At 44.2% G+C, this 25,196-nt stretch overlaps 2 protein-coding genes across 2 annotated transcripts; both read right to left on the minus strand.

The window, feature by feature from the left end:
- Positions 1 to 225: 225 nt before the first annotated feature.
- On the minus strand, positions 226 to 9,787 carry pkp2 (plakophilin 2). Its single transcript, XM_077545217.1, has 13 exons — positions 9,232 to 9,787; positions 8,442 to 8,512; positions 7,200 to 7,711; positions 6,999 to 7,131; positions 5,439 to 5,646; positions 5,197 to 5,374; positions 4,777 to 4,894; positions 4,536 to 4,700; positions 4,212 to 4,388; positions 3,681 to 3,834; positions 3,427 to 3,619; positions 2,900 to 2,987; positions 226 to 2,817 (listed from the first exon to the last, which is right to left on the minus strand). Exons 1-13 carry the CDS (start codon positions 9,425 to 9,427, stop codon positions 2,749 to 2,751), a joined length of 2,262 nt encoding a protein of 753 aa, XP_077401343.1. The 5' UTR covers positions 9,428 to 9,787; the 3' UTR covers positions 226 to 2,748.
- A 693-nt stretch (positions 9,788 to 10,480) lies between these two features.
- Positions 10,481 to 20,121, minus strand: nudt4b (nudix (nucleoside diphosphate linked moiety X)-type motif 4b). The gene is made up of 5 exons (XM_077544832.1): positions 19,702 to 20,121; positions 15,023 to 15,133; positions 14,000 to 14,044; positions 13,766 to 13,853; positions 10,481 to 13,063 (listed from the first exon to the last, which is right to left on the minus strand). Exons 1-5 carry the CDS (start codon positions 19,795 to 19,797, stop codon positions 12,843 to 12,845), a joined length of 561 nt encoding a protein of 186 aa, XP_077400958.1. The 5' UTR covers positions 19,798 to 20,121; the 3' UTR covers positions 10,481 to 12,842.
- Between the last annotated feature and the right edge of the window lie 5,075 nt (positions 20,122 to 25,196).

The raw sequence follows: 25,196 nt of genomic DNA on the forward strand, positions 1-25,196 counted from the left end.
TCTCTCCTGCTGGTTGGAGCGGGCGGGGGGATCGAGGGAGGGGGGGCCTGTAAATTACGTGGGAACAGAACTGGGGCACTGCAAGGCATGATGGACCAGTTAAAGCTACAGCCGCCGCACTGGCCGGGACCTTTTCAACTCGGATGCAGTGGCGACAGATGGCGCCGTTTTACATTCAATACAGAGTGTCTTTGGAGTAGGTGTTATTTCAAAAACAGCCAAATGGGCATTGACTAGCACATGCACATTTTATTTTTCTCATTGGAGGTGGAAAATTATGGAGGACCAAAACTGACAACATTAAAAATGAATACATGAATAGATAAATTAATATAAGTGAAAATAAAAATGCATATTAAAAAAGAATGAAAAATATATATATATATAAACAATATATAAATATGTATATATAACGAAAGATGTTTTTTGTTAATTATTCTCATTTTCAGGACAGAAATGAGCTCCTATCCTGTATACCGTAGCTTTAATTCCACTTGCACCCTAATTTTTTCGACATGTTGTCCTCTAAGCTTCTCAAATCAAACCTCCCTTGAAGACAATCGGGTCACGAGTCTCTCAAACTGAAGATTGAAAAAGCTCAAAAAGCACTCACTGACTTTGCGGTCTTTGGACCGGTTGACCTGCGCAAACAGTCGAGCGTGCGACCCGAGAGGCCCTCTGCATTCCAGTGGTGGGCATGCCTCGGGGGCAAGTTGGGAGATACCCCACTAGATCCAGCAGGTGGCACTGCGGTGGAAATTAAAGCATGCTACGTCAATAATGAGAAGAAGAAATAGATAAGAAAACAAAGAAACAGCTTTTTGTAGGACAGCATCACGTGACTGTTGCTTCCACATGATGGAGAAGAAAGTTATTCAGTAACATAAACTGAATTAAACAAGAAAATGTGCACCTGAACGTTTACATTTACACATTTCTCATTTAGAAAACTGTCACAGGAAAAAAAAAATCAATAAATGAAAATCATTTGCGACACTAGAAAGTCAGACTTTTGCGACTTCAAACCAGGAACTGTAAACCTTATTTATCTGTTGTTTATTTATTAGCACATTCATTTCATCATTTGGACCGACTGCGAAATCAGCCATCTTTGTTGTTTGCATTTGCCTTCGAACGCTTGCAGGACGGAAGCGGGACAATCCGACTTCCCGACTTCCTTGAATGCAGCGCATGAACCGCCGGAGAGAAAAAAAAGAAGCGCTCAGCTCATCCAAAAGCATTGGACTTCTTTGGATCGGCCTGATTTGTATGCTAGTCAGACAAAAGCAAGACAAATATGCAGTTTGTTGTCACTGAAATATCAGAAATTCTGAAAGTACATTTAAAGGGCTTCTTTAAGGTGATCAAATAATTTATGAGGAAGCCATTGAAATTGCTATCACAAATTTTGGGATTGGTTCTCATTGCTCTGCTCTTTAACAAAGCTACTCTCATTCAAATGACTAATTGACTACTTTCTGGAAAATGATTCACTTTTAGTGGCTAACTAACCAGGCAGCTAATGCTAGGCAATTATTAGCCAATTTAGCATTTGGACTTTAAGTGGAGGAAAACAGTGAAATGAACCAAGAACAAGTTGACTTGTTTTTAAAATTGAACATGGGATGTGGTCTCATTCATTTTTTCTCATTAAAATAACTCTACTTGTTGTCACACTTAGCCAGGCTAGCTCACTAAGCTAACCAGAACATTAACAGCCCAAAGTGGCCTCCGTCGGGTTTGTCTTGACATTAAAAGGGTGGTTCTTCATTCCCGAAATTCTTGAGGGTTCACGTGGGTTCAAAAGACACCATTCCCTGGGAAATTCTCATCCCTTCTCCCGTTCCCCCCGCAGTTGAATTTTCTTTCCTTAGAGTCTAGACTGCATTAGCAGAGGATGAGCCTCTCCCAGCCAGCGGCCATGTAAGCCGTACGAAAGACAAAGAGGCCGATTGTTCAAAAGGATTTTGGACCCTGCGCAGCTTTTTCTACCGCCTTGCACTGGAAATGGCGCACACACTGCACTGAAAGAGCTCTGAAACGCACACACAAAAAGCTAATTAAGAGATGATTAAAAGTTGACTGGAGCGAGTTCCGCAAATAGAAAGGCTGAAAGTTTCCTCAGAGCGTTAAAGCACTTCAAGCATATGAGATTCGGGGGAATTTATGCATTACGAGTTGAAGGCCGCTTGGGGACGAATTGAAGGACTGCAAAATTAAACTTCATTACGAATGGTGCAGTGCTGCTCTCTAGAGGATACAAAAGCAATAACATGACCTTATGTTGGGGTGGGGGGGGGGTAGATTGTAGTCACATTTGAAATGACTAGGAAAAAAAACAAAACAAGTTTTTATAAATATGTTTTCTAATTAACTGGCTGACCTTTTTTCTCTACGGTTATTCATTAGGATTTATTGAGACATTCGCTGTCACAAACTTGTGAGCTTGGCATTTAAACAATGACATTTCGGAGGTTGATTGTTTTGATGCACATCGCTGAACCTTAAAAAAGAGACACTAGCTTGTTTTTAGTTGCCTGACATAATGTTGCAATGTGGTAACTTTTCTGTTGTAGCGGCTTAAAAAAAAACTCAACGGCAGTCATATTGGACGTAATATTACGACGTCATATGAAAGGAGATAAAAACGAGAAATGTCTAGTGAATAAAACGTGAATTCACGTTTATGAATTTGTGAACCAAAAATAAACGTCCGGCGGTTCCACAAAAATGTTTGGCGTCTTCGCTTCAGCTCCAGATGGAGTTGACGGCTTTTGTGGTCCTTGCATTGATGAAGTCAGATTTCCTGAAGCCACACTGTTGAATACAAACACAAACATTGTGAGGACACGCCAACGCCAGTCAAGGAAGGAAGGCGAAGGCTTCCGCCATTGCTCACCGTTTTGAAGGTCCCATGAAGGTCGCTGTGCTTCCACATGGAGTGCAGTAGGAGGCAGGCTGCTACACCTGCTCGACTCGGGCCATAACTGAAGAGAAAAAAAAGAACGACTTTCAACAAAAATATTGCACTCTATTGTATATGTCAATTTTCTAAAAGAGCAACTGGGATTGGCATTCCTCAGGGAAGCGTTTAAGGGCCGCTTGTTTTTACCGAGATCAGAATGTCAAAATATTGTTTTGGATGCAAAACATTTGAATGGCTGTTTCGAAAAGATATTTGCATTGAGAAAATGCCCGTAAATGGCTGTTTATTTGTTCTCATTAATTCCGGTGTTATTTTGTCACAGCTGAGTTGTTTTTCTTGATCTCTACACAGTTTCTTGTTTTTGACACTTTTGTGATGCTTATTTGCACATTTTAGCTTCTCTCGTCTTTTTTTCCCGTGCGATTGACCTTCAAGGTCAACATGGAATGAATGCGAAAATGAAAGGATCCGCGATGAGCACACGGGAGCTGCTGACGAACCCGTTGTCCTTCTTGCTGATGTTGCAGATCTTCGGGAGGGCGTCCTGGCTCAACATGGCTCGGACGTTGTGCACGCCGCCTTGGCTGAGGTTGACGAGGATGCGACACAGAGACGCCGCCACGTCCGAGGGCAGGTCTCGCCCCGTGTCGTCGTTGGGCAGCAGCTCCACCACTTCTGCCAACACCTGTTTGACTGCAGGTGAACGTTCGTAGTCAGCGTCTAGCGGCGACTTTGGATCAGAGCGTCAACCAACCGATATCAGGGTGCAGCTGGGAGAAGCGAGACAGGTTTTTGAGGAGCGCCGCGGCTGTCCTCTTGACGTCGCGCTCGCCTTCCCGCAACATTTGTCTGACGTGCTGGAGGCCGTTCTCCCTGCGGACGATGGCGTAGGCCATGGCTTCGCTCACCTGAAGAAGACGCTCATTGTTAGGGCAAAAAATGAGCTACAATGCCATCAATCAGGCACCGAAGGAATGCGGAAGAGGATTAGAGCCAGGGAAGACAAAGGCAGGATTCTCACAATTTGGACTTTAAAGTGAGAATTCTGACTTTAAAAAGTCCTGCCAACCTTTTTTTTCTCTCTCTCTTCATTGGCCTAACCCTCTTCTGTACACAGAGCATCTCTACTTTTGAGTAGATTTTTTCCCCTATACACCACCCCTGGCAAATAAATCCTTATTTTTCAGTGCTGGTAATGGCCCAATTTCTCCACAAGAGGGAGCCAAAGCTTGATCTGTCCTTTTTGAAGGCGCATCAGCGCAACGACGTGTGCGCCAGCCCTCACCGCTCCGTTCCCCGCCGTGAGGTTCTGCAGAGCTCCGATGGCCGCCTCCCGCGTGTGGTGGCGCTCGGTGCGAGCGATGAGCGACAGGTACATGCGGATGGCGATGGAACTCCACAGCCACTCCGGGCCGCGCGGGTTGGCCTTCTCCTCCAGCGGCGTGCGGCCACGCTGCTCTTGCTGGCCGCACACGGAACACATGATGACATTTGAGATCCGGTGGCTGTACTTCATTATTGATTGATTGATTTTAAAACTGCTAATTACATAGATAGTGCGAGTCCTTGGATGAGCTCTAATGCAAGAGTTAGCGTCCGAGAAGTTTACCTGTTTGGTCTCAACGCTGCGCTGAGCAAAACATCCGAGCGCTTTGGTCTTGGGCGCCGCCGCGTGTTCTTGCGATTGCGGGAGATTGGCGGCGTACTTGTCGCTCAGCTCCGACTCCATCCGATAGGACAAGTTGTGCAGGACGCACACGCAGTTCTCTGTGGACTTTTGGGGACCAAGACAAAAGTTTCAATAGGAGACGCGCGTGTCGTCGGGAGAGGAGAGCGGATCGGGACGCAACCTTGTCGTCAGCCTTGTAGTCGGACACGGTCCGTCGGATGTAGTAGACCAGAGAGTCGATGAGGTTCTCGCACTCCCTCATGGCTTTCCTTCCTTCCGGACCGGAGGAGCTCAGGTTTCTGGACACAAAAACGTTAAGCGTAAGCCGCAGATGGCATTCCAACTTTTGGACAACGGTTCAAGGATGGAGGAATACAGGCTTTCCAACGGGAAAAAGACAAAAAAAAATGATTACAAATAAAGATTTGTGCACATAAAAAAATGATTAGCAACATTAAGTGGTGGGATGATAATAAAGATCTGTTCTCAAAAGAAACATTCATTTTGAATCAAATGTTAAAACGATCTCGACCTTTGGCTACAACTGAAGTCTGCTTTCAAGCCTTTAAATGTCATGCATGGCGTCAATAACCATTCGAACCTGAGGCAGCCGGTCGCGTTGTGGAAAACCTGCTGGTCGGCAAGCAGCTCATCTTTGGGGTTCTCCCCTTCGGAAAGGCCCGAGCTCGGCACCAGGACCGACTGCGTGAGAACCGACAAGGCGTCTCTGGAGAGCGTTTCCTTCAGGAGGTCGTGAGAGGACAGGTTCCAAAGGAGGCCTGAGAGGTTAAAGGTCATCCTCTCAGCTTTGCACAAATGCGGCAACGCGAGTGGAAAACTGACCGGCCAGCTGCCTCCTGGTCTCCGTATCGCGGCTGTTCTTCAGCACGTGCAAAATGGCGGCCAGGCCGGCGTGGTCCTTCACCTCCATCTTGTTGTCGCTGCTCTGGTACACGACGTTGCGCAGGGCGCCGGCGCCGGCGCGCTGCACCTCTTCCTCGTCGTTGTGGAGCAGCTGCAGCAGTTTTTTGATGCCGCGCAAAAAATAAACCTGAAAGATGAAAACACACACTCACTGGTCACAATTTGGATCCCGCCCCCAATATTAGAATAGTACGACGGCGTATTTGGGCCACTTATAAATATGTAATTTTTTAGAGGGCGATGGCAATATTCTGAGAAAAAAAAATCGCACATTTGGCACTTTTTCTAAAAAAAATTATTAGCGAGAATTTTTTTCACGAGAGATACACGTAGCGTACTTCTCGGATGTTTGTGACAATACTTTTGGGTCGAATGATCAAATAAGGAGAAAGTAACGTCTTTAACCGTATGATGTTAAGCATTCGCAAAGACGGCCTCGCTTTGCGAAGGTCCACACCCGCACCAGCAAGCATTTAAGTTCATTTGTTCAGACGTACATTTTTGTTTCCAGAATTATTATTTACACATTCATACATTTTGGTATGTTTGATTAAGTTGGTGTGTGGAATCTGCTGCTCTCCGTCATTCCCTTGCATTGACCGAAAGTATGCCAGCTTCTGATTGGTTGGTGTTAGTCAGCTGACAGGGGATCAGGAAGTGTTGTCGTAGCTGCCGCGTATGACGAGTAAAGTTTCAATTAAGAAGAAATCCATCTCCATCCTGCCTTTTCCTTTTATAAACAGCGTCCCATTAACCACCGAGCAATCCTCACATTAGCCTATAGCGACGCTACGTGTATTTCTCATAAGTTTCAGAGGTTTTTCTCTCGCATATTTGCCACTTTATAAAATGACAAATTTGTGTTTTTTTCTCCACCCAACTAAAAAAAAAAATCTTTATACGTGGCCCTAATTGGCCGTCGTAGAATAACGATTGAATGTGTCATCTCGTTTTTAACAACTTTCTAAACAATTTGACTTGCGGTCTTTAAAGTGTTTTACTTCAACCAAACGAGTGTGGTAGAGTTACGGGTTCAACTATTTATATAGGCAAGTAGAAAATTTCCGGGGGGGGTTAAATTCCTGGCAGCTTTCCACTGTTTGCAGCCTATTAGTTGACTGTAAGCATGCGTGTGCTGGATGTTACCCTGCCAAGGAACATGTTTGCGTTTTGCAACACAGTATATATTTATAGCATGTGTGTGTGTCTATGGCGCCGCAGCGCGAGGTCAAAATAAATCTGGGCCATTGAGGTCAACTACAGGAACGTCCGAGCTGTCAGATATTCGGCCACTTGATATTTGGGGGTACGCGACACTCTTAAAAAAAAAAATGGTCATGGAATATAATCATCTCATTTTTTAAATACATCTACTTAAAATGTCTTTCTGTTTTGTTTTTAAATATTTTTACATTGAATTTGATTGTGTGCAACCACTTGATGAAATAAAAACGTCGAGTGGGATTTCTGTCTACGAACCATCTTCCTGGCGTCTGCGCTTTTGTAACACTGCGATTGGATGTGCGCGGCGGCGCTGATCAACGTGTCCTCGTTCTGCTGAGTCAGCAGGTTGACCGCCTTCTCCAGTGTCATCTCTGGAGGCTTCTCGGACCTTCCGGCCCAGACAAGAAATCAGAATCGACATCTAGACATTGAAATACGTCAAAAAAGAAGACTTACGGAGTGGAGACATTGTTGGCTTGGATTTGCTGAGGCTCCGCCCCCGCTCGTCCCCCCACGTCCACTTCCACGCTGTTGCCCGAGGGTGGGTACGTGTTCAGTCTGAGAAGCCTTTGACTTTTTGAGGGTAATTGGGGGGCCACGAGCATGCCCTCGCTCTGCTGGAAAGTCGAGCGGTTCCAGCCGGACTCGTGCCCGCGCTGGCCAAACGACGCGTCCGACCACAAGCGCCAGCTGCCGTTAACGGGCGTGGAGGCGTTGGGCGGCGCCCACCGTGAGCGCGGGGCCTCGGAGAGGGCGTAGCGCTGATGCAAGCCCGGCGAGCGGCCCAGCAGGGAGCAGTTCCTGTGGGACAGACTGCGGACGGGAAGCGTGGATGTGACAAAATGGCGGCCGTTGAAACTGAAATGGCACTGAGCCTTGTCGGGCGTCGCTGGAGGGGAAACTTCGACTCTTCTGGATGGCCGCCGCACACGCTCCATACTTGACACAGCGCAACCCGAGCCATTTGCCTGAAAAATACAACACATCTGTATCACTATTTAAGGTTCTTCAACTTAAAAAAAAAAATACTTATTATATATATATATCAAAATTAACTAAAATATCATACATAATTTGTAATGTATATCAAATACATAAATTCAACTGTATGAATTTAAAAGTGTAAATAAAACTAAAAACAACAAATACCATGAAACAATAATTAAATAAATATACTAAATAAATAAAAAATTCAATACAGAATCAATTAGAATAAATTAGTAAAATATACTTCTTCTTTTTTTGGGGTGAAAAATAAAGTAAAACATACTTCTAAAATATAATAAAAATGCAGTGGCCCGTCACCATTTGCAGTGAATAAGGATTGGGCCAATTGAAGTGGCCATAGACCGCCAATAGCAGTTTTTCATGAAAAAATTAAACAAAAAATATTCGGGAGGCAATGTGAATATATTGGTGCTGAAAAGTGACAATGTACTATAAAAACAAAATTAACTAAAATAATTAGAAAACATAACAAATAAAGTAAATCGTATACATTTAAATAAATCATAAACTAAATCATGTTTTTAATAGATAAATACATCAAGTGAACAGTATTATAATCAGGAGGTCAAAATACATGAGCTCAGCATACAAACAAATCGTAAAAATGATTTCTGCTTTCCAAGAAAACAAATCCTTAATATCTTCAGCATTTTCTTGTCTGTTCGTCGTTGTTTAATCAGTGATTCGTACCATGGTGTGAGGCCTCAGTCCGTCCGCAGCGTCCAAACTCTTGGCGGCGCTTCTCTGTAAGTGGACACTGCCTGAAACAAGTCGAGGAAGTTCAGCACAGTGTTTGCTTACACACCTCTGTACACATCTACACACACACACGTGCTCATTTGCATGACAGGTAGAGTACGCCAAAAGAAGGTTGCGTAGTACAACTACAACCACAATAATATTTAAATAATAGCGGTGTGAAATTCAAAACTGAGCTTTGGCTCTCACTCCTGAACGGAACGCTGTGATAAGCGCGTTTAAGTGTAAAACAGGATGACACAGTAACTCTTAACCAATAACAAGTGACCCGAGTCTGCTATTGCGCAATCAATGAAAGTTGAACATTTTAAACAGTTTAAGACATTTAGATGCCTCCATGTTGCTTTTGGGCGGATGGATGAGCTTGCAGGAACCTGTTGGACCAGCAAAATACGAAGCGACGTGCACTCCACTGCCCCAAAAAAAAAAAAAAAAATCAGCTTTGTGCTTGAAGTCAATGAAAGACCTCAATGGAAAGCAGAGATTGCCTCTTTTACCCCTTTTGAAAAGAAATACTTTTAGCACAAAAAAATAAAGTCTGTACGTGCTTCTTAAAAGTAAATCTGTGTACGCGATGAATAACATTATGCTTTGGTTAGTTTGAATAGTTTAATCCTGATTTGGAAATCGTGAAGTTGAAGTGAAAGCAAAACTCGGCAGCCTGCGTTATCGAAATAATGACAAAAGTTGATGCTAAATGCTTGAAGGAAATGGAGATTACCGTTGGAAAGGCTCCTCCTCGACTTCCGTGCCAGGGTGAGCTGAACCTGCTGCTGGACCCGCAGGCTGCGGTCAGTGGAAGGAAGCCTAGCCGAGGAGCGAGCGCTGGCTTCGGCTGGCAAGGCCAAGGTGGTGTCGGCGTCCAGCCTTCGGAAGGCGAGCGCCGGCAGGGCCGACTTGAAGAACGACTCCTCCATTTTGCACCTCTTCACGGTCTCGTCGACATTATGAAGGTGAGTACAGCGACGCCATTCCCGGAGGACACTTTTGGTCCTGTTTTGTCCTCCGGAAAATCCATCTGGTGCTGTTGGGTTGTGACGTCATGCCGGGCGGAGCTAAGCTTACCTGTGGTGTCAAGTGACACCATTTTGTGGGCAACTTGAAGGTTTTGGTTGTCGTTGTCGTTGTGTGTGTTTTGAACTAAAACCCGCCCAGCCCAACGGGAAACGATTAACTGCTCACTTTACTTCCCAGTTTTTTGTTTGTTTGTCCAAAATATTTCAAAGGAATATGAAATGAGAAGGATCCACATTCTTATGTTTGGGGCCGATACCTGTTTGTTTTTTTTTCACTTCCGGATTTACTTTGCACTGCAGTCATTTCTGTAATATCGCGATATTACGTTGAATTCATTGTTTATGAACTTTATTACATATATTATTCAGACATGTCCCATTACAGTATTTATGTGTGTTTTAATAAGATGTTATTCATTTTTACTCGTGACTGACTGCAGGTGCACATGAACAAACTTTTTTTTTCCGCTCTCTCACTTTTCTTGGAGTCTGAGCTGTGCTTAAAGCTTATTGTTTTTTCCTTTAACATTAACATTTTAAACCCCACAATCTCTCTCTCTCTCCATATATATAGATAAATATCTCTCCTCTCAGTGTGTTTGAACTTTTAGTAGAGCTTTTTAAAAACAACATTTTAACGATCCATCTTTTTAAACATTTCAACAAATGTTTAGGCACTGCTCAGTGGTCAGTCACAACGACGACACACTATGTAGCGTTCTCATGCTGCACGTTGCTAGGATACTATTTTGACTCCATTACTTTGCAAAGGGCCCTCGAATATTGCCCCTCCAGTGTCATTGACATTTAATACGGTGACAAAGTGTCACATTTGTTCGCTAATAAAAGGATCATAAGAGGTGCGGGGGTGCAGAAATTGTTGGCAATATGAACCCCATCGCAGGATGACATTTCCCTTACTATGAAGAACAAAAGACAAAACACCACAAGCAATTACAAAAAGACTTTACCCTCATTTCATTTTTATTTTTCCCCCCTCTCTGACACATTATTTCCAGTTGAAAGTATTTCCTCAATAACGTCTCCTGGTTGCTTTGATTGAACATTCAAAGTTGCCCAATGTGACAGAAAGAATGAGGCTTGCGCCGACTTACATTCACTTGCATTAAATACATCAGGTTTTGGGGTGGCTGAAGGTTCCACAATTGCTGCAAAGGGGATGAAATTTAACGGTATGATGCACTATTATTACATGATAGAAGTCATTCATTAGTCACACGTTTAACATTAGTTTCGACACCACACTTTTTCACATTATTCAATCATGAAAAGTTTTTGTTTTCTTTCATACATCTACATGAAAAGTTCAAATTTGGCACGATTGACATCTGTAGCAACAAAATTACTGTGCAAAATGAAATGTAACGCCAATTCTACCAAATGAGAGTTTGGATTCAAGGCTATTGTCGTTCCATAGTGAGTTTGAAATGTGACACATCCAAAGCATCCTCAATTAGGACCGTAGAAAGCACACAGGCGTGTCGTGTGGTGCTAGTGGGGGTTCTCCTGTTATTTGTACATCGTTAAAAAGATACAAAACATTAAGTACAGGTTGATTCAAATGAAAAACGCAACTCCGATACATTTCCCAAGGCACGGACTAATCCGAGCGTCGTCATTCAGCCGTCGGCAGAAGCAACTTGACGTCTTTTTATGTTTGAATGTTTCTTTTTGGCAGAAAGTGTCTGAGAAGCTTCAAGCACCTCGTGAAGGCTTCCTGGGCAACACCAAATGATAAAAACAAGAGCAGCTAGAAGAAGTTGAGATGTTACAACACAGGCCAAAGTGTGTGAGTGTAAACACTCAAGCAGGAAGCAAACACTTTTTTTTTTCTTTTTTACTGCAGAGACCTTCAAATGATTTGAAAGGTGGGAAGCAGGCGGCCGTTTCTCGCGTGACATCATCGGCGGCCGCTTTGGCTAACGTGTAACGACGAGCACAGCAGCGTTGTTGTCAGTCGACGGCATCCCCGACTCATCCGCTTGTTTACTTGGACTGAGGTAGCGATTCGCAGACAGCGGGTACAGCCTCGTGTGACCTTTGAACTGGACACCAACGGCCCAGGAGTTTGAATACAAACACATCCAGCATGGGTCATACGTTCAATTTGTTCTGTTAAGTGTACCGTGACATGGCATGAAAACTACCGTATATGAGAACAAAGTTGGGATTTTTGAGGGGGAAAAAAAGAAAAGATTCGGTAAAAGCCAAAAAAAAGGCGCTTCAGAGTTTGTAAGTTTCATCATTATTCACAAACCTGTGGGGGAAATCAGCTTGTTTGCCACATGGCCCTGGTTGATACTCTGCTGCCACCTGCTGGCCGTTTTTTGAAATAACTAGCATTGCTTTAAGAGGCCTCTTCAGTTCAGAGGCTGCATCAAAGCCTTCTGTATGCTCCAGCAAAAAAAACAACAACATATGACAAACGTTTTAGAACAAAATAAATAGTCAACATGAGGCTGTGACAGTTTAGTCTAAGACACGGCAGAAGTTTGTTTGATCATATTTAAAAGAACATTTTATTTATTCACTTTTTGTGTTGTGTTTAATGTCCAACTTTTATACTACAAATAAAGCCAAGTAGAGAAAAGTCAGATTTTTAAATGATAATTTTTCAAATATGTTTTTACTCTTTTCTTTGAAGAAGTCTTTTCAAAACAAATGGACTTTTTTCAGCACAAACTATATTTCGGTAGTTTCGGACTTTTATCGCACCTTAGGGAGTATAATAAATAAATGAAATGTTCTTCTTTTTCTATTATGAAGTATGACAATTTTATTTTCATAATATTTCCCACCTTTATTCTCATATTATGACTTTTTTTTCCAATTCTCTTTTCCAGCATGGCCCTAATACTGTGAAGTGTAACATCCCATAACAACCAAATCGAACAGCAACTCGCCGTCACGTTTGAACACAAAAAAAAAGTCCGGAAAACGAGCGGCGTCTCTTTGGATGATGTCACCATCCGGCGGCTCAAAGCCATCCTTGTGTCTGAAAACATTCCCCGCGTGGTCAGGCTTTGTGATGATTGACCCCAGACGTTAGAACACAAACATTCCTATAAAGTAGTGTAAGGCATGCCGGCCGAGTCTGCGGCGTCCTCTTGCTCGCCAGGGTGAGAAAAACCTGCCAGTTTGCCATCTTAGCGCTCAGTCACGTGAGTCCTTCTCAAGTTCTGCCAATGGCTTTGGTCCGTCCAGCAGTTAAGACTATTTACACACTTGTTGAAGAGTTCCATGCGAGGCTGTAGAAAAACGTCACGGGTGGGGTGTGGGGGGGGGGGAGGGGGTCCTATCTGCGGGAGGAGGCCATCATGCTGCCCGTGGAGGGCGTGGTGGCCGTGGCGCTGTAGTGCGGGTAGTTGTCGTTGGCGGGCGGGCCGGCCAGGATGGAGTTGCCGTTGGTGGGCGAGCAGCTGAGCTGGAGCCGCCGCAGGTACTCGGCGTGCACGGGCTTGTGGCTCTGCAGCACTTTGATGGCCTCGTCCACCGTGAACCACTCGCGCTTACGGCCTGCGGGCAGACAGAGATGACAAATGTTGAGCGCCGTGCGTCGTGACAGACAGCTCAGGCGTGGCTAAAGTTAGCATTTGTGCTGCAGATTGATGTTGACGCTGCGCTCGGCGCGCATGCTATATATTGCAAAAGGTAAACAAACTCCTTGGCGGGCTAACCTACATAACAGACAGACGGACACTAAACTGAAAGGCAACATGCGCAGCTGCCAATGTCAAAAAAATTCATAAAACATGAGCCAGATTTGCAAGATCTACAAAAGACTTTGATACAGCTGCTTAAATCTATGGTAGTTATTACAAAAACGGCCAGCGGATGGCAGCAGAGTATAAGAGATCAGCAGGGCCCATGTTGCAAAAAGCACTTTTTACCGGTGTTTTCAACAGGAATGTGAATAACGATGAAACTTCGCTAATCTAATGCTAATTGCTGCAAAACAGAAACGGAGACAAATCTACGTTTGCGAGACTCTAATCTTTCTTTTGGTCGCTTCCATGTTTTGATAGCAATAGAACACAATATTCTGTGGACCTTGCAAAATCAGTCCAAATCCAGTCAAACAGCCGGGAGCGAAGGGGGTTGCTTCAGCGAAAATGGCTGCGAGTGATGAAGTTAAAATAGAACTGGTTGAATTTCCAGCAAATTGGTGCAGATAAATTGTGGGAAATATTTGTCCATTTGTGAAGGTGTCAAGTGCACCTATGTTGACCGAGTCCTCCCAAGCCTCCAACGTCTCGGTGACGGTCAGCACGTACACGTAGGTCCGATGCTTGCGATCTTGGTTTTGCTGTTGGGAGGTGAAAGGAAAGAGTTCGCATGTGAAAGCAGCCTTTTTGTTTCAATGCATCAATTCAGACTGTTGAGATGCTAAAAGGTCGCTACGAGTGACAAAGGGACTTCCTGGTTCCCGCGCACGGAAGCATTCGTTCTCACCTCAAACACGCCGAGCAGACGTCCGAGCTTGCCCTTCACACCAGCCTGAGGAAAAATACAGCAGAAACTTTTTATGCTTTGCTGCTCGAGTCGATTCAGGTTTCTTCGATGCTTTTGAAGAGTCCTTGGCTCAAATCCTTTTAAACTCATTCACTGCCATTGACGGTTATAGACGTCAAAGACACATTTTTACTGGGCTGGCAGTGAACGAGTTTAAAAAAAAAAAGAAAAAGAAGAAAGATATCCTCTCCCAACGCCTGACATGCGACATGACACTTGGGAGAATTCAAGACGTGCCGGGCACTTTGCCGAGCGGGCCCGCCAAGGCTCGGGAATCCTGCGAGGGTCCGAGTTTAGAACGCCGTCGTGCCTGAGAAGACGAGGGTCTCGGCCAGCGACACCTCGGACGTAAATACTCTCAGCCTGGTTCGCGTATCATGACCTCACCAAGTTTAAATGAATGATCTTTTTTGTTGAGGAGAGGGGAGGAGCTTCTATTTTTGATTTGAAGAGGAAATCTATTTCTTGCCAACAATATGTCCGAACAGCCCCACTCGTCACCATTCGGGTTAATATTGTGTTAGTGGAAGGAGTTAAGCAGCAAAATCCAGCCATTTTCATCAATATCGGAAGGCGGCCATTTTGCAACTTGCCGTCGACTGAAGATGACATCACAGTTGCTCAATCACAGCTCAGCTTCAGCAAACAGGTGAGCTGTGATTGGTCTGAGCCCAGAGTGACTGTGATGTCATCTTCGGTCGACAGCACGAGGCAAAATGGCCGCCCTCAAGAGATTTTGATGAAAACAGCTGGATTTTGTTGCTTAATTCATATTCCACAAATGTCATATTAATCGGAATGTCATGTTTAGACTAGGGAGGTCACATACAACATATAATTGTCAAGAAACGTTTAAGCTCGACTTCCTCTTTAAGAAGTGACATCCATCAGGAATTGTAAAAAAAAATTGGGAGCGCCGTAGCGTCAAAACATGAACATTTGGTTTGTTTTGAAGTTTCTCACCTCCTCAAAGACTTCCCGCACCGCCGCCCCACAAGGCTCCTCCTCGGGCTCCATCCCTCCTCCGGGGACGATCCACTGATCCGGGTGCCGACTGCTGCTGACCAACAACACCTGAGCAACACAACGACAATTCATAAGCAGCGTGTCGTTCCAAACGCGCTGCATTTGTTCGACGGTTCATTTTGCTGTGATGTGAGCAACATGTCAACAAAGCCAGCATCGGCTGCCCGCTTTCTACCAGTTGATCAGGAGAGGGTGTGGGAGGCGGCCGGGAGGGGAGTGGGGGATGGGGGGGGGGGGCGCTTCAATTACACTACAGCTGCAATGTGGGCTGAAACCCGCGCACCACTTTCTGGGAACCTCTGCGACAACACAGCTGCTGTAAACTTTAGCACACTTTGACGCAGGCACTTCCAAAAAAGAATAATACCATTTTTAAATGCTAGTCCCACATGAGTAAACAATTTCACTTAATTGGTCCAAGAAATCTCATTTCCAGTTACTCCAAATAATATAATAGTATAGCGACAGCCAGAACAATGAAATGCTAATCTGTTAGCAACCTGCGTTGTCATTCATTAAAACAGACTTGAGGTGAGCATTATTGTGTTTGCAAAGGCAGCGACTTCTATCGTGCACATATTGAGCAGATAGCGTTTCGACGACACCAGATGGGCGACGAGGAGCCAAAAATAGCTGAAGGACGCGCACTTGCAGGCTTGTTGCAAATTGCTGACTTAAGGATTTGCAGTGCAGCGCAAATCAAATCCACTGGAAATGTTCAAATCAAAAGCAGCTTGCACACAAGATGGTGACGTACTCGCATGTGATCATTTGTCATCAGAGGAGTTGGCACCCTTCATGGAATTTCGGCCTTGAGGGTGACTGCGGGCCGCTTCCTTTCCGACGCGAGCGGCCATATTTAGGAAGGCGTCTGTAGCCCCAGCGTGAGATTCGGCGTACTCGTGCGCTGGCCCTCGTACTCGGTAAACGATAGCACAGCTTGTGTTCGAGCAATAAACACAAGCACATGCAAGGAAAGCATTTAATAAATGTTTGTGTTTGACATTCCAAATATTTGTTCATGTCAAACAATTATTATTAATTTTTTTTATTATTTTGCAACTTGCAAGTAATTAACTGATTAGAAAAAGCGGACAAGAGTGTGCAATGGACTAAAAAATGTTAAAGACGTCGTCATAAGATTAAATGTAGAAAAAAAATGAACACATAACAGGTGCTTGTCAAATTTGGCTGGCAAAAAATGTTAATAAAATGCCTTTTTAATTAAGTGAAATTCTAAGAAGTGATTAATTGGATTTAAAAAATGTAATCGTTTGACGCTCTACCCCCCCCAAAAAAAAGTACACAGTAGTGCAGGTCGTGTTCATCCAAAACAAGATGGTTTTATTCCTAAAAGTACATTTGAATGAAACTAGAATACAAGAATTATTCAAGTAAAATGTATTGTAATGTCAAGAAGACAATTGTACAAAGATAAACGTTGAAAAACTGAAACCGAACCGTACTTGGAACCGCATTCAACCACTTTTTGCCGCCACCGTCCTTTTGGCATTGACTGTATTGTTTGCATGCTAATTCTATTTCATTGCTGTTCGGATGATGAAGCGGTGTGGGAAGGGGCTTCTTGGAAAACCGATCTTTCCCTGGAAACAAAACCTTTGAGAAGCTACAAATGCCACAACGCTAGCACATTCAGGTGTTTACGATGTGCAACAGGTGCCGCGCCATCGACAGCGTTGGAAACATGTCAGCCGCGCCGTGAGAATAAAAGGCCGCGTTTGCCTTGTGGTCACCTGTTCAAGTGCTCGCACCTCCAGACATTCATTCATTGGCGTGTTCCCAAACACAATCGGGACAAAAACGCAAACATGCGCTCGCGGCGACAACACGCGGTTTGGCTGCAGGGATGTCGCCGGCCTCATCGACATATTACAAAGTGTGTTTAAGCAGGACTCGTCAAGTGGAGACGCATAGCGGAGATGCTCGGTGGAAGCCGATTGAACGCCGGGACACCAAAAATAACTTTATGATCATGACAAATAGAAGCAATAAAAATAATAGTCATTACGCAATGCCATCACTACACCAAGAGTCGACGGTAGGCTGGACACACTTGGAAAATCATCTCATTGCCGTTCGTTCCCCTCAATATTGTGATCGCGAGTTTTTGTTTTTCAAGGCTAATGCTAAGATACGATTAGCCTAATTGTTCAGTCCTCGTCGACGGCGTGTCCAAACTTTTGCCTGGCAGTTCGTGAACGATGTGCTCGCGACAAAAACAAAATAACTCACACCGTCATGATAGATAGGTCAGAGGACAAGTGACAGCTGGGCAGAAACCCAGTTTAAATTTGGAAAGAGGGTCACCAAGGAGGGAGTGAAGGGGGAGGGGGGGGGGGGGGGCGGTCGAAAACCCCGGATCATGTCCTGAAAGTGTTTCCTGGCTGTTGAGCAATTGACAGCAGCCTGGAGGAGGCGGCACACGCCATTTACAGTACATCTCCTCAATGGAGGGCTGACAAATGTCACTATAAACTTAGCGGGCAGCATTTCGCCGTATAAACCACATACACGTCGTTGGCACTAGCGGAGGACGAGCAACAAAGCGCATGGCCATTACCAGAAATGGGATGACATTTCGTTTGGCGACTAAAACAATCGGCGTGCTTTGTACGATAGTCACAGACAAAAGCAATGCAATGTATCGCTTCTTATAAAGGGAACATTTGCATTGCGTTCAATTTCACAATTTTAGGAGCTATTATGAAATTACTGTATCAATAACGAAAAGATGCAGCCATATTTCTTTTCATTTCCCCCCACTTTTAAGTAACAGAGAACATTCTCGTATTCCGCGGACAACGTTAAATCACAGAAGCGGTTACACAACAAGCGGACTCTAAATGGCTCCTCGTCACACAGCGACAGCAAAATCTGTGCGGGATATTCCGGACGCCATAAACACCTCGTCCAACCTGATGAGGAGCGCCGTCGCTGTCAAATACAAAAACGGGGCTCCTAAATGCCACCCGGCAGATGGAATAAGGATAAAATGGCTGGCACTTTCACCGGCTGGCATCCACAACTAACAAGCCAATTGGAACAGCCGATGAACCGCGAGGGCCACGTTTGATTCCCATCATGCCGAGTAGCAAGAGTCAATGTGGCTCTTCTTTCACAACATTTGCCTCTCGTGTGTCCAGGCCGGGCATTGATGGGGCAAAGTCCAACATCTAAGGCAGCTTTGGCCTGAAAAGGAGCTCTTTGTGAACAACTTAAGTTACAGTCATGGCTGGCGTCAAAGCAAAGTCACCTCTGCGATTACATGAGCGACATCTCAATGCCAGGCTCATAAAACGCAAACCTTCCTGAAATGATTTATGTCCTATAGCAAACAATCTGATCTAAATCAATATGCACAGTCTTTTTTTTTATAAATATTGAAGCACAGTGACAGAACACAAATATGTCACTTCTTGGGAGTAAATGGAGAAAGTGGTCCTTCTAGTTTGTGTCACTTTTTGTCCCGAGGCTGCACAGGAAGTTCAAGAGCTTCTTCCAGTTTACAAACGTGATGGACCGTCGACCACCATGTTCTTAATGCCACGGGATTGGCAATTAGAATCCAGACACGTGTCAACTATTCATATGCAATAACACATACAGCAGGTTTTCAAGAGGCGAGTGTGTAACTGGCTTAAATCAGACGACAATGTGATTGTCTACTGCTCCATATCATGTTAGCGAGTCATTATTTTGAGAGGGTCCATTTTATTGTGAAATATTTATGTGAGTCCTTTGTGGTGGATTTAAGAGAACTATTACATACTGTATTATTATGTGTAGGTCAGAGATAAAAATATCAACGCAAAGGGACAGTTTTGAAGTCACAACAACTCCTGCCTGTCAGAGCATGTTCATTATTTACATGCTACGTCCCCTTTAAATCTGCATACGCACGGACGCTATGCGCCAAACCGGCGGGTCGAGGTGCAGTAAAAGACGCGAATGAGTCTGGCCACCAGTCACTACTGGCTCATGTCGTTTTATTATCAAGACCGGGTGACACAAGAAATGAATTTTCAATTCAACACTGATTAAACGCTAATTACACACGAGTACGTAAGAAAACCCGGTGGACATGCAATAAAGCGCCTCGCCCCCTCTTCCTCCGTTCCAACAAGCGTACGACAAGCTTTAGCGGAAGTGCAAGTGTGGTATTCAAAATAAAAGCTATACGTCACATCTAGACACTATCCCAATATGATACAAGCAGGGAAAGTGGATTAGTTTGAAAATCCAAACATGTTGCAAAGCGCTGCCGCTTGGAGACCCCAATGACGACGCTCGTTTTTTTTTTGTTTTTTTTACCGACTCCTCAAACTAGCCCAAACTGGATGGTCCAAGGCACCTCCGTGGAAAGGAAGGCAAAACACATGGAAATGAATTGAATTCAGTCGTATCGTACATTTCAAAATGCTGTGACGCATTTAGTGAGAATCACACCTAACGTACGAATTGAACAAACAAATGACATTGTTTCAAGTCACGGCCCCAGTTTGTCGTCTGGGGAGGGAGAAGGCCCCAAAAGTAGAGCCGTGCGTGGCTCACGTTGGTAGCGGAGGGCAGCGCATTGCCAAGCGGCTTCCCCTTACCTCCTCTTCGCGCTCGTTCTTGAAGCACAGGCACGCCGCCCGCTTCTTGAAACCGTCGCCGTCGTACGTCCTGGTCTGGTTGGGTTTCAGCTTCATCCCGAATGGAGTCTTCAGCCGAGGTAGAACCGGCGACAATGAGCGAATAATTAGCGAAAAGAAAGGTTAGCGATATCGCCGCCGCATCACCACCGCTGTCTAAATTCGCAGAGTCGTGAGAGGAGGGACTAGTGAAGCTCCAAGGCGCTTTTTTAAGTCTTCCTCGGTTGATTATATCCCGGGAAGATAGGTCAGATCTCCAGCTGCTGGTTGAAGTTGTCTGGTAAGCGGTGAATGGAGACCCCCGCCCCCGGCAGGGATTTTATGTAGACGGCCCTCCTCTGGATCCATTTGCGCATGGCCGCTGACTCAGTACACAAGCGAGTGGAGTTTGACACATACAGGCCACGCCCCGGCGGACATAAGGCGATCTCATTGGATGAGCTATTGGGGATGGGCGGTGCTCCACCTCCATTTAGCGCAATCCGATTGGATGCTTTATGGATTGATCTCCCGGCGTCCACTGGTAAAATGGCCCAAAAGATATCAATTGAGGGCAACCATAGCAATCCCCGATCAAATTGTGACAATAAAACATGAGGAATTACTACATTCAGTTACGCGTAATTACTACTCATTCAGTATTATCAGAAATGTAAAAAAAACACATAAAAAACGGTAATAAGTGTGGGAGCATTGTGATTGGATGTGTAATACGCTCTATGATCTTTGGGCAATTCCATGACATCATTGCAGCTTTGATCTTGTGAGAACAAATAAAAAAGTTTTCACTTCCTTTTCAAACGAATAAGCCTCAGGCCCAGATTCTGTGCAAATGCCAAGAAAATGACATGAGTAAAAGATGTATTTGTCAGTCAAACGTGACATTTTTAGCACTCTCTAATCACTTCTCCATGTTTCACTAGAAAGCTTTAAATGTCAACTGCTGGTTTATTACAGCACTTCTTTTTTGTATTCACACATTCTCATGCGGTTTGCGCCCTTTAATTCTCAACTACTGTGCTGTGAGATCAGCGGGTGTTCCGTGAGAGATTATTCACTTTCACGGACGGTAATTAGTCCCCAAAAATATGATTGACTCCAAATAGTCTTTGCTCACGTTTCCGTGCCAGCTGACAAAACAAATTAATTTGTGGCTAAACTGAGGTAAGACCGTGATTTACAAAGTCTGTCGTAGAAAGCAAAACAATCGCTGAAATATTGAAGACATATATTTAACTTTGAAGTACATTTGCATTCAATTTTGAACAAATGTTGAATCTATCATCTACTACTTAAAAAGAAACCATATTGGAGTTTAAAACGTTGACGATTTTTCTACATCATGCGTGCTCCACCAATTAAGTACAAAAGAGCCCTGGACTTTTGAACTGCTGAGCAAGAAAATGAATTGTACTTTTTAGGATGAATAATTGTTTTGTTTTTGATGAACATTTGGGTCTCCAACGTGGGTGCACTTGAAGAGCATGTATTTTAAGGTCATTAGGGATTTAGCACACGCACCAAAAAAAGCTTTTATTTGATGCTAGCAATGTGTGAGAATTGTACATACGAGCCACGCGGCGTCCTCTTGACTCATCAAATCAATGAGTTAATTACTGGAGTTGATTAGTCAACCTAGCAAAAACAAAGGCTGACAATTGTCTGCATTTAACGGATACCGATGAGATCAGTGTCTCGTATCTGTGTCGCAAGTAAACCACTCCTAAAAAGAGCTGCCGCTGACTAAACGTGTCACAGTGAAAAATATGTCACACGCCATGACACGCCCACGTTGCACTTTGCGTCAGGCGCAAGCGATGTGATAGCGGATGATTGAACAATGCGCTTGTCGCACCCGTGAACTTCAGTCACGTGCTAACAAACAGAAGAACCAAGCGTCAAAGGGTGTCAAGGTGCACGTCGAGCCTAAACCTCCGTTGACCTTTCACCTGTTGGCTGAGGAGGATCCACGTCGTAAAAGTTGAGATAAGAGAAGAAGAGAAGACAAGCGATCGATGAAAAGTGGGCCACGGTGCGAGACGATCGATGGACTTGCCTGTGAAGATTATGGAATGGACGTTGTCGGCTTCACAGAGAAAAGGCGTCGGTACTTCTGAAAATAACAAACGTGTCAGGATCGTATGCGCACTTCCATCATCCATGATGCCTTCAATTGTGGCTTTCTAATCCTCCTCAACTCACCCCGTACGCACATTTTTCATCTTGCTCTAATGCGTCCATGCGTGTTCCAACAGGGAACTTTTTCTTTTCCCCGTCATCAAAACAACTGTGACATACTTCTACCAAATATACAATAGACAACATTAATCCTATTGCATAACGCTGCAGAGTCTTCTTTTCACTGTTGCCAGGCAGAATTCTTGGTTTGAAATCATTTGGGCCCACTAAGAAGTGAGGCCTTGGAAATTCTCCTGACTGATATCGAAAAGCCTACTAGAACATTGAGATGGGGTTGATCAGAGGCACTGACCGTGTGCGGACTCCCGTTTGACATGCGCTTGAATGTGATTGGTTCATTTTGAATGCGGTTAATGACCTGTGATGGAGCTCTTGCGTGCATCTCGGACTGCCAAAGACAAATTCCTTGTATCATTTTACAAACTTGGCCATTAAAGATTATTCTGCGGGTGTGCACACTTATGCAAACACACTATCTCAGTACCCTTTTTTTATTTATAGATTTTTTTCTTCTTCCTGGGGGGGTTGGGTAATAAAAAATAATTGCGAAGCTCTGGCGTGAAGTTGACCAACTTTGGTATTAATGATCAGAATATTGGTGAAATTTGGTCTTTTAAAAAAAAATACTGTGCATGAATTGGGTCATAATAACCTGCATGATTGACCTGAACAATAAATGCTTTCATCCAGATTTTGCTGCTAGTGTTTCTTGGTTATCTTCCGGCACAGCAATTTGTGAATCTTCTTTTAGCCCAAGCTTGCGTGAAGGCGGGGTCCAGTTTGTGGAAGAGCCGGCGGACCCTCTCACCCTCTCCCCGCCTCTGCCGGCGTCACCAGTCGCCAACACTAACAAATGGCGCATCATTGTCACTTTGGCGCAGCAGTTTTAATCTGATTTGGCGGCGATGATCCACTCGGACTACGCGGAGGAATCCTCAACTGATTAGCCGGGCCGTCCATCTCCTCTATGAACTCGGTGACCTCGGACGGGACGGCTACCTGCCGCAACCACCTGCGTGACGTAATGTCATTGAAAAGAGCTCATTCCACAACGTCGGCGCCGTATGACACTAAACTGCCGAGCGAATGTCACATTGAGATGCAGAATGTAGCAGTGGAGCAGAACGATGACGTTTGCGATCTTTTCAGTACGTTTCGCCGTGACATGACTTGACCTCTCATCAGTATTCACACGCTGCAGCAAAAAAAGCTCCCTGTGAAGACATTTTGTCTCTGCCTCATTCCTCCCTGAGGTGCGGTGCTGATTTATGAATGAGCTCTTATGTAAGGGGAAGGAGGGGAAGAAAAAGACTCGAATACAGGCGATGCGTGGATGGAGGCAGAGGAGGGGGGGGGGTGTTGGCGGGTCTTGAAAATGGCTCTGCAATTCAAGTGACATCTTCAAAACAGTTGTATTATTCTTAATTGTTATTGTGGTGCTTTGCGGCTTAGTGACGACGCCTTTGCATGAGTTGTGATGACTTGATTTGGTGTGAACTTGGGATGTCAACACGGGCTAAAAGTGCTCGTCCCTCTTTCCCATTTGGGAAAAAGGAGAATAAAACTGCAATTCACAACTTCTCCACTAGATAGTGCTGTACACTCACTTCACCATATTCTGTTGATTTCTACTGTGCAAGAACTCACTGGGTAGCTGTGGATTTTGCACCATATTTGTCACTGTTGTTTTTGAAAAGTTAATACAAATACGTTTGAAAGATTTTATTTTTTTTTTTTTTACAATAATCTGTTCTATGCACCGCCACTATTGTAAATATGTCATTCTGGTTAACATTGTATTTGTGGAATATGAATTAAACAGGAAAAAACACTCATTTTTATCCATCTCATGGGCGGCCATTTTATGTCGTCCTGCCATTTGCTGTTGACAGAAAAAGACATCTCGGTGCCGAAGAGCTGAGGTAACGACCATCATGGCTCACCTGTTGTCTGAGTTTGGTCATCTGACATTACCAAGGTGAGGTGGCACAGAACATTATTGTTAAGATATATATTTTTAATTGTCTTTCCCTGTCAAACTTTAAAAGTATCTCAAATTGAATGCAGTAATAGTATAACAAGTCTAGGAAAAGTGTACAAAACTTAAGTGCGTATCGAGCTTAACGTGCATCAAACGGGTCCATTTAAAGCACTGAACAGCTGGACATGTGCATTCAACAGTTTGTCAAGATTTAGCTTCACGAAATGTCACCCTCAAGCCTAATATGCATCTCTTTTTGTGAGTAGTGAACATTATAAGCATGTCTAGTCTATCAACGTGAGTGTCAAGTGTTCAATAAAAGCGCTGATGCGGCCCTGCAACGGGAGCTTGTCGTCACCTGTCAGTCCAAACGCTTTTTGTTTTTTTCTTTCACACGACCCTGGCCAACTATGACTCTTGGATGCTTGCCACTTGCCAGTAAGCCGCTTTCGTCATCGGGTTTCAACTTAATACGATATCGCCGCAATAAAGCCCTTGAGTGACAAGCCGCAGCGACCAGTTAATCATCGAACATTTTCACATTGTTTTCTGCAAGTTCACTCCAACAATGGCTGGCTGTTGCCATGGGAACCAGCCAGGTCATAAAATGCCGTGAAAAGCATCCGGCCTCCATGTTCACGTCGCCGTCACGCGGTGGGACATGTTTGTGTCGCCATCTTGTGAGAGTATGTGGAATGGCACAGGACACTTTTAGCATCATGTAGCCGTCCCAAATCAGAAATGATTTGTCATTAACTCTTTCATTGTGTATGTCAGAGTAGCTTTCAAGGAACATACTTTTTACTTGGGAGTATTTTTGTTTGTGGAAAAAAACGAAACAAGTTTTTTACTAAGTTAGCTTGAGCTACATTCTAACCCAAAAATGTCTAAGCCTAGGCCTACTATACATCATTTTCTGGAGGCAAATATCTCTGGGGTCAAACTGACCCCGAGGGGAAAATGTGTTTGTAATATTTGAGGATAGTAATTAAGTCTCTTTTTTTTGGGGCTACTGGTCTGCCTGCTTAGTTCGTCACACAAAAAGGATGATCAAGAAGTTGACGTCGTTACCTGACAAATTGTGACGATCAGTTGACGATCTGCACATCCGGATGTGCTCAAGCTGTTAAAATGCTGTTGCGCCGCCTAGCAGGGGAATTTGTGTACTACACTGTATATACGTACAGGCTTTTAATAACGTCGCTTTTTTTCTTTTAAATCTCCCTTCACTTGGACGTCATTACACATTTTGCAAGTGGGCCATCAAACCAACTCA

This window comes from Vanacampus margaritifer, chromosome 15 (assembly GCF_051991255.1).
Source record: "Vanacampus margaritifer isolate UIUO_Vmar chromosome 15, RoL_Vmar_1.0, whole genome shotgun sequence".
Classification (NCBI taxonomy): domain Eukaryota; kingdom Metazoa; phylum Chordata; class Actinopteri; order Syngnathiformes; family Syngnathidae; genus Vanacampus; species Vanacampus margaritifer.